The following is a 9,425-nucleotide window of genomic DNA, read 5'->3' on the forward strand; positions in this document are numbered from 1 at the left end:
TAGAAATGAGATCATGACGGATGTCACGTGACACACATTTTTTTTTTAGTGTATAATTATTTTCTTGGGATAATTTTTTAGAGGTAAATTTGAAATGGTGAAGGGGTTGGTAATATTCTATGGCTTTTTATATCTATTTCCTAATTACCCTCCAGAAGATCTGTTAATTTTTGTTTACCAGCAGTACATTTATTTTTAAATGTTTTTGCATATTTGATAGGCAAAGATATGTGTTTTATAATTTGAATTTCTTTCATATTTCTAAAATTGGACAATTGTTTTATGTGTCTATTTACGTTTCTTTTAGAATTGCTTATTCTTCTCTTCTTTTTTTTAATTGATTTATCGGGTTTTTGGGGGTATATTTATGGGTGTCAACCCTTTATCATATTTATTGTAAAAGTTTTTCCCTTTCTGGCTTCTGTGTCTGCACAGAGGCTCTCACTAACCTGGACGTCTTCTTTGTGCCTCCCTCTCTGCTGAATCCCACCTGTCTTTTCTGGCCCTGTCCACAGGCCTTTCCCACCTTTTTTGGCTTCTTTAATAGGAATTTCATCCATTGATACTTTCTCCTGGTCTCAGTTGCTGGATTAATCACATAGAATCCTGTAATTTGCTGATGGTTTAGTGTCTGTGTATTTTTTGTTGTCCCCATGAGAATGGGAGGCTTGTTATAGTAGGACTTTGGCCCAGGTTTTCTTTTTTAAATTTGCCCACTGTCCCAGACATAGTGGAGATCCAGAAAGTTTGCTTAAATGTACCAAGTTATGCAAACAACCTCATCAGCATGTTTGTCCTGCAGAAAACCACACCCATCCGCTCCCAAGCTGACCTGAAGAAATTGCCCTTAGAAGTGACCACCAGACCTTCCAGTGAGGTAGACCCAGGGCCAGGGGAGGGGCTTTTCCTCAGGTGTCTCATGCTAGGATCAGTGTTCTCACTCTCTCTCGGCCTCTCTTAGGAACCTGCGCGTAGACCTCAGCGTCCTCGGTCACCTCCTTTACCTGCAGTGATCAAGAATGCCCCGAGCAGACCTCCTTCCCTGCAAGCTCCCAGGCCAGCTAGCCAGCCCCGAAAGGCTCCTGTCCTCAGCAGCGCCCCAAAGCCTCCTGCCCTGACAGCCCGCGAGGAGGCCAGTACATCCAGGCTGCTCCAGCCACCCGAGGCACCCCGAAAGCCCGCTAACACTCCAGTTAAGACTGCGCCCCGGCCTGCCCCTCTCGTGCAGCCGCCGTCACCATCTCTGCTGCCCAACTCCAAGAGCCCTCAGGAGGTCCCTGCCCCCAGAGTCGTCAAGACTCCAGTGGTCAAGAAGCCAGAGCCACCCAGTAAACTCTCCCCGGTGAGATGCTTTTCCTTCTCCACCCCAGCCCCCGTTCGTGGTCTAGGAACGGAATCTGTGAGTGTCAGGGCTGTCTTGGGGGAGCCTCGGTGGAGATGAGTGACTAAAGCTGCCCCGCTGCCCCTGAGGAGGCATCTAGGTGGCTGAAGGCACTTGGTCAGAGGCACAGAGCTGGTTGGTTCCTTGTCCAGGGAGCTCCTCACTGCTCCCTCTGAGTTTTGGTCTGCCACGAACTTGGAGTCCCCTCTATCAGCTTCTCACACTGTGGGCATAGTTTGGCGGCCTGGTGACAGACAGCCTTGGTGGGCTGCAGCGGTGGTCGGTGTGTCTTAGGGAAGCCAGGCAGGCTAAGCAGGGAGTGAACTGAGAGGCTTCCCTTATGACAAATGACAAAAGCTTTGAGCAAATGTCCGCATGGACCCAGGGCCTAGGAGGTTGCTGTGTGCTGAGTAATGTCAGGGCTGCTCAGCCCTGGTGGGGACTGAGAGATGTACAAGCCCCTCTCTGAACAGCTCCTTTAAGGCCAGTTGGAATCTTCCTGTAGCTCAAGGGCTGACAGGGTCCATCATGTTCCCGCTCCTCTTACTGTAGGCCACTCCTGCTCGGAAGCGGACTCTTGGGGTCTCTGACGAGGAAGAAGCTGAGGAAGAGGCTGAAAGGAGGAAGGAGAGGTCCAAGCGGGGCAAGTTTGCAGTGAAGGAGGAAAAGAAGGACTTGAACGAGGTAGGTGGGCAAGGTGAGGTGGTCACAGCCTCCCTGCCAGGGTCTCCACCCACCACCTACAGTCTGCTCTGTTTATCTTCTGTGACCTGAGCCTTCCAGAAGCCCAGTTCATCTCTGAAGGACTCTCAGTCACACAGATGACTAGAAACGTGGTGTCAGGTAGGATCCTGAGCAAGACTGGCTTCTGGCTCTAATCACAGGCCTGAGGTCACGCTGCTGGAGATCAGGGAGGCTTGAAAACCCTTTGCTTTCCCTTCTCTGTGACATCCTGCCCCTTGCCTGTTATCTCATTTGTAAAGGGGGCAGAAGTGTAGATACCTAAGATAATGGTTTAGAGAGTGGCTCTCGGTGAGGCATGGTGTTTAAATGGCCACATATGATGATGTGAGGTGATGGCTGATGACCCTGGGTGGCCAGTCATGCAAAAGTCTGCTCTTCATGGGCACTGGCGATGCCCCTGACAGACTCTGTTCTCCTTGCAGCTCTCAGACAGTGCTGGAGAGGAGGACTCAGCTGAGCTCAAGAGGGCTCAGAAAGGTGAGTTCAGGGAGGTAGCTGGCAGCCTGTGGGGGAAGTGGGAAGTGGGGCCTCTCGGCCAGCAGCAGCTTATCCGGAAGGCTTAGGGAGGCTTTCCTGGCTCTGGGCTCTCATGCAACAGTGGTTCCAAATCTAATTCTAAGAAGAATTCTGAAGATAGCATGCCCTCGTGTTTATTTTTAGCATTAATTCCTTGGCATTCACCTCTGAAAGTCACTCATCTTGCTGCTCTTTGACACCCTCGTGACAGATGGGGAAGGAGACCAAGGTGGCTGGGATCCATGTCCCTGTCATAGTGGGGTCAAGCACCTTGGGGTTCTTGTCCCTGTGAACCCTGGGATGACTTTTCTCGAGGTACGCTGGCTGAGTGGGGGACTCTACTTTTCTGAGTCGCACCCTGTCCCCATTCTCAGATAAAGGGCTGCATGTGGAGGTGCGTGTGAACAGGGAGTGGTACACAGGCCGTGTCACAGCTGTAGAAGTGGGCAAGAATGTGGTGCGGTGGAAGGTGAAGTTTGACTACGTGCCCACAGACACGACACCAAGAGACCGCTGGTAACGTGCTTAAGAGGGGCTGGGTTGACAGAGCTGGGCAGGGCAGAGGGAGGTGGTATCCTGACCCACTGCAGGTAGGCTATTCTGGGAGCCTGGGACACGTGACACAAGCACTGTGTCCTTCCTAGGGTGGAGAAAGGTAGCGAGGACGTGCGGTTGATGAAGCCCCCTTCCCCGGAGTATCAGAGCCCCGACACGCAGCAGGAGGGCGGGGAGGAGGAGGAGGCGGCGGCAGTGGCCCAGCAGGCTGTAGCTCTGGCAGAGCCCTCCACTTCAGACTGCATTCGCATTGAGCCTGACACCACCGCCCCGAGCACCAACCACGAGACCATTGACCTGCTCGTCCAGATCCTTCGGTGCGTGTGTCATCCCTTCCAGGGCCATCAGTGGCTCTCCACCCCCTCCATGCCATTCTGAACTCCTGTTCCCCTTCTTTCTTGTTTAGGAATTGTTTGCGGTACTTCCTGCCTCCAAGTTTCCCCATCTCCAAGAAGGAGCTGAGTGCTATGAATTCAGATGAGCTAATCTCCTTTCCTCTGGTGAGTCTGGCCTGACCTTTGGTTCTGTACTCTGTGTGCCCCTTTGTGCTTGTGATTGCGACCTCTCAGCTCTGTGCCCCTTCCCCCTCAGCCAGCTTCCTTTTCTTCTGCTGAGGGAAGGGAAAGGGAGACTTTACGTTGTGAGAAAGAAGTGGCTTAGCTGGACATGAGTCTGGTGTGCAGCTGGTGACATGCGGGGACGGAGTCCTAGGGACAGCAGGCCTGGTTTGACATTTTACAATGAGTACCTACATCCCTTTAACTCTGCACTGGCAGAGGGAGTAAACCTGTCCCAGGAAACTGTGAAGACCTTAGGCTCAAAGTGCCTAAAATGTCACTCTCGGAGGGAGGTATAGAGGAGCTCGTGGCGTGTGGAGATAAGCACCTGGCAAATGCTGATGTGGCGCCTCAGTGCTGGAGCAGCAAAAGAGAGTCCTGCCTCCAAGTGGCTTAAGAATTCAGTAGAGACTGGATTTTTAGCAGGAAGCTAGACATGAGGCCGAGAGCAGCAGGTGCTGTGGAAGTGGGCAGGAGGGCCGTGGCAGCCTGGGGGAAGGGGAGAGAGTGATTCAGTCTGAAGAAAACATGGGTTTTAGCAAGTGCCTATGTAAGTGACAGAGTGTTTGAGGCAGGGGGACTTTTGTGAGCAAAGGCTCAGAGGGATCAAAGGGCAGTTGGGGGTCAAGGCAGCAGACTGCGTGGTGAGCATTTAGGGAAGAAGGGGCCTGAGAGCCAGGGCATGATGTGTCTTGAATGCCCCATCTTAGGCACAGTGGCTTAACCTCTGTATGAAATGGAGGGCCAGGGAAAGGTTTGCGCTGATGGAATTGTCAGTCTGAACTATGTCTAGGGCAGGGGTCAACAAACTTCTTCTGTAGAGGGCCAGTTAGCAAATATTTTCAGGTTTATGGGCTGTACGGTCCCTGTGGTAACTGTTCAACTCTGCCATTATAGCGTGAAAGCCCCCGTAGACGTATGTAAAGGAGTGGATGTGGCTGTGCTCTAGTAAAGCTTTATTTACAAAAATAGGCAGCAGGCTGATTTGGCCCATGGGCTGTAGCCTGCTGACCCTGCCCCTACGCGGGTAACTCTCCTGGCAGGCAGCGTGTTTAGGTAGGGAGAGTGGATGGACGATACAGGGGCAAGGCGGCTGCTCTGGTTGTAGAAGGTCAGAGGTTGAGGGAACGGGAATGAGCGCCAGAGTGGTGGGAGGGGACTCGTGGGTGAAAGGGCCGTGTCAGAGGTGATTGAAGACAAGTGATGGGGGAGGAGGCAGAGGCCACATGCTTCCCTGTGTCTCAGACCTGTGGGAATTGGAGGTTGATGACAAAGCAGTTAACTGGGAGAGAGAAGAGAGGGTGAGGGTTAGGAGGGCGAGTTGTGATTTGATCATGTTGGGCTGGAAGTGCTGGCAGGACATTTCTGGGGACATCCAGTTGGGGACTGGCACTTGGGGGGATGGGAAGGCCAGGGCTGGAGCTGCATCCCCATTAAGTGGGATGTTTCTACGGCAGGAATAGTTAAGTTTTCCAGGGAGGCATTTCTTGAGAAGAGAGCTGGAGTTGAAACTGCAAGACTGGTATGTTCAAGGTGTCGGGCCCCTGTGCAGCAGCTGTGTGCTTGATAGAGTTTGCCAGAGAGAAAAACATGGCGTTTATCTCCATTCTACTTTAAAAAAAGGAAGTGAGGCTAGGAGTTGAAGAAACTAAGGCTCAGAGAGGCGAAGAGTCTGTTGTGATGGAGCCCAGATTTGAACCAGCTACTTCTTTTTCTGACAAGGGCTTGCTTTTAGCATGGTTCCTCCTCGCACAGTATACCTGCCAGATTGGGGGCGGGAGGTCGCTGCACGCTAATGAAGCTAAAAGATGGCAGAGTCGTGGTGGCCTCACAGAAAGCTCCATGCCTCAACTCTTGCCCTTGTTCAGGCTGCAGGTGCTCTCTGCAGATCCCAGGAACAAAGGGCTGATGAGCCGGCCAGGTCGGCATGGCATCCTCTTGTCAGTCAGATTTGTTGCTTTTGGCTTACACTTGTTGCCAGATTCAGAGCAGAGCCTGGGTACAGTGGGATCCCTGCAGCAGGGTTGACTGCTTAGACCAAAACAGTCAGCAGGAGCATCTGAGCCTAAAATAGTCTGTTAGTTTGTGCTTGTAAAAGGACGTGTACTCAATGCATCAACTTTATAGCCTCCCAGTTGTGATGTCAAAAGAGTGCAAACTTTAATTTTTTTAACATCAGGGACACAGCACCGAGTCTAATGTTTAATGTGCATTATGTCCTTGTCGTTCTGTAAACAACCGTCCTTTTTCCCATGGTGCTGGCCTAGGAGTTCCATAAAGCCCTCAGGGGTCCTGCAGATATTAGATTCAGATACATATATATTTTTAAAGTAATATCAGAACTGCATGTGAATTTATAATTACCTCAAAATAAAAAGTTAAAAAAAACTAATACAAATCACAGTCAGCTGAAGATGATGTATACTGAATTTTAATACTTTTGGAGCCTGCTCAAACATTTATTTTGTGCTGCCAAGGTAATTATTTTTTGTGAATTATTTTTTGTGAGCACTTGAAGTTTTTCTTGCCATCTTGGTTTCATAGGATGATATTCTAGTTGTAAGGTGAATGACACAGTTAAATACTTGCAACGCTTTTTAAAAACAGTAGTCAGGAGCCGCTCAGTGCTAGGTAGTTCACACATGTCTAGAGAAGTAAAGAAATGCTGGAGTTGGTCAGACTGCAGTGGTCAGCCAGGGCCTGCTGGTTGTGGGTTTGTGTTCATCAGAATGGCCTCATCAGTCTCACCAGTGATTTATGAGTAAATCAATAATGTTATAAATGTGAACTTTGAAAATAAATTAAACATAAAGAGATACTTCCTAAATTGTTTTTTACACTGAGATTCCATGTGACATTTCATTTGAAACAAGTGTTGTGCCAGCTTCTGAAAGTTTGAAAAGCCTCCTGTCTAGAAAAACCGCTAGTTAATATTACTACCCCATCCCTTGGAAGTTTCAGATACTCAGGGGAGATAGTAAAAAGTTCTGATGCTGTATAAATATACTACACAAACCTGGAGGTTTCTCCTGTTGGTAGATGTTTGATAAATATTTGTAGAAGAGAACTTTTGGTCTGACATTATTGAGTGTGACTTGGAAATGCCGAAAGGGCTATTGTGAAGTTAGGAAGGTATGATTGGGCTGGGAGACTGAGTCTGTTGTCCTTTTCGTGCCACCTGGAATGCTAAGAACCAGCCCTCACATTTACTCGGGGCTCTCTGTCTGCCGAAGCACTTTGCTTCGTGCTTCACACGTGTGATCCCGTCTTCGTCCTCTGGGCAGTGCCACGAGGTGGGCTCTGAGCACTTTCTGCTCTGGAGCTAGAGAGACCACTTAACCCTTGTGCCTGACAGCCCTTCAGGGTGACCATCTTTGTGCTGAGCCAGTTGGGGACACCAGTGCCCATCTAGAAGGACCCTGGGGACGCCCGTGGGCTCATACCTTCACCCTCTGGCTTCCCTCCTGACAGAAAGAGTACTTCAAGCAGTATGAAGTGGGGCTCCAGAATCTGTGCCATTCCTACCAGAGCCGTGCAGACTCACGGGCCAAGGCCTCCGAGGAGAGCCTGCGCACCTCCGAGAGAAAGCTCCGCGAGACAGAGGAGAAGCTGCAGAAGCTGAGGACCAACATCGTGGCACTCCTGCAAAAGGTGCAGGAGGTGAGCCAGGCAGCCCTCTCGTTGCAGCTGGTCTACCTGGTGCCTCAGGGAGGGGGGCCTGGGTATCTCCTGCTCCCTTCTCCCACTCACAGGAATCTGTGGTTCCATCCCTGGCGGCACAGCATCCTGACCAGGAGGGCTGCAGGTGGTGCAGGCTGCCTGGGCCTCTTCCCAGCCGGACCCATGGTACCAGACTGTTGCCCTTGTTTAGACATTCTCACGTACAACCTAGTTTGAGAACCCTCCAGCCGTAACACAGAAAGAAGTTTTCGCTTTTCCAGATGGCGCCCAGATGGGATTGGGTGGCCCAGAAGCGGGGAGTGCCCTCTAGAGTCTCAGTCCTTCATCCAGGCAGTAGACCCTGAGGGCCTGCACTGTGCCCGTCCTGTGGATACCGGGTGAACCAGACAGGCGAGATAAGGTCTCTGCTGTCACAGCCTGACAGTCCACTGGAGGAGACAGAATTATTGATGGCAGGAAGTGTTATGAAGTAAATATAACAAGGGAGATGGAAAATGGGGCGGCCACTTGATTAGGGTGGCCTCTCTGAGGAGGTGTTTGAGCTGAGAGTGGCACCTGTCATACCAGAGTGGGATGCGAGAGCTTTGGACAGAGGGAAGAGCGGACCCAAGGCCCAAGGCAGGGAGCTGTGGGCAACAGGAGAGGTGGGGCCTGTACGAGGTGGGAAGTCACTGGAGGGGTGTGGCACTATCCAGTTTGCAATCTAAGACATTTACTCTGGTTGGTTGTAGGAGGGCCTGGAGGGGGCGAAGGTTAGAATCCGGGACTCCAGTGAGGAGGTTCCCACAGTTGTCTGGGTGAGAGATTCTGGTGGCCTGAACCTTGGATGGTGACAGTGAGGAGGGAGAGAAGTGGGCAGATGTGTACTATCTGAGGGAAAGGGAGGAAGCAAGGGTGACTCTTCTGGTTTGTCTTGAGCCCCTGGGTGGAGGGAAGGTGGTGGCCTCTGTGGAGATGGGAGCATTGTGGGTGGGGTGGTGCAGTTGAGCTGTTTTGGATGTATTGAGCCTGAGAAGCCTGCAACACATCTAAGGCAACCGGGAACTTGAGGGAGAGGCTGGGCAGGAGCAAGAAATCCAGGCATCACCTGTGCACAGTGTGGGAGGGGGGAATGACCAAGACAGGACAGGCGTGACAGCCAGGGGGGGAGGGGGGAGGAGAGGGGAGGGGATTCTGGGCTCAGGCCCCGTGGGCTGTGAGAAGGGCGGAGAGGTGGGCCCCCGCTGCCTTACCCCTGGCTGACCCTGCCCTGCTTTATTCCAGGACATTGACATCAACACAGATGATGAGCTGGATGCCTACATCGAGGACCTCATCACCAAGGGGGACTAAGGGGCTTGGAGCCAGAGATCGGTTCCCCTGCCCCTCAAGGCAGAGATCCTGGGGTTTCATTTATGCGGTGGTGGACTTACCTTGGTTCGATGCACGTGGGACATTTGTGCTTTTGGAGGGAAAGATACTCTGATTCTTTGAATCTTCCTCCCTAAGTTTATAAATATTTATTTTTTAAAAGAAACAAGATGCTGTGCCTGCTGTGAGACCATGCATTTTTTTGTGACTCTTGGGCAGAGGACAGAGAAGCAGGATGCCAAGCCTGAGCGCTTCTCTTGGCTCCTGGCTCCTCAAGCTGTGGTGAATCCATTGCCATCTGGAAGTTGGAGAGGATCCAGGGGTGGGGCTGGTTTCTCTCCCGGAGGAGGAAGTGTGTGGGGATCTGAGGGATGGGGGAGGGAGAGAGTGCTCCGATCCAGGGGACCCCCAAGTGGGGCCATGGGGTCCGGAAGCGGCTCAGTGCTGAGCTGCTCTCCCTCTTGTGGCTCCCATCTCAGGTCAGGGATGTGAGTGGCAGCCTGAGCAGCTGTCAGTCTTCATGGCTTGGGGAAGGAGGGATCCTCCTGTTCACCCTCCCTGCCCACCACCCAAGTTCTCCCCGCTGGAGCGATTTCCTCCGTTAAGCATGGACAGTGAGGCTTCCCGCCTCAGAAACTTGA

General features: G+C 51.7%; 1 protein-coding gene across 6 annotated transcripts in view; it reads left to right on the forward strand.

Annotated features, from left to right (window-relative positions):
- The window catches only part of MORC2 (MORC family CW-type zinc finger 2), a 38,774-nt gene extending 29,824 nt beyond the window's left edge, over nt 1-8,950 (forward strand). The window contains exons 18-28 of one of the 6 annotated variants that reach the window (XM_070628507.1): nt 803-877; nt 962-1,342; nt 1,934-2,065; nt 2,548-2,602; nt 3,016-3,157; nt 3,286-3,513; nt 3,603-3,696; nt 7,225-7,413; nt 7,506-7,599; nt 8,166-8,231; nt 8,698-8,950. In XM_070628507.1, the coding sequence (XP_070484608.1) occupies nt 803-877; nt 962-1,342; nt 1,934-2,065; nt 2,548-2,602; nt 3,016-3,157; nt 3,286-3,513; nt 3,603-3,696; nt 7,225-7,413; nt 7,506-7,599; nt 8,166-8,191 (1,416 nt within the window). In that variant the 3' untranslated portion in view covers nt 8,192-8,231; nt 8,698-8,950. The remainder of the gene's footprint in view (nt 1-802; nt 878-961; nt 1,343-1,933; nt 2,066-2,547; nt 2,603-3,015; nt 3,158-3,285; nt 3,514-3,602; nt 3,697-7,224; nt 7,414-7,505; nt 7,600-8,165; nt 8,232-8,697) is intronic. The other 5 variants (XM_070628508.1, XM_070628505.1, XM_070628506.1 and 2 more) reach the window with 5 other exon arrangements.
- Nucleotides 8,951-9,425: the final 475 nt, after the last annotated feature.

Source organism: Equus przewalskii, chromosome 7, assembly GCF_037783145.1.
Source record: "Equus przewalskii isolate Varuska chromosome 7, EquPr2, whole genome shotgun sequence".
Lineage (NCBI taxonomy): Eukaryota > Metazoa > Chordata > Mammalia > Perissodactyla > Equidae > Equus > Equus przewalskii.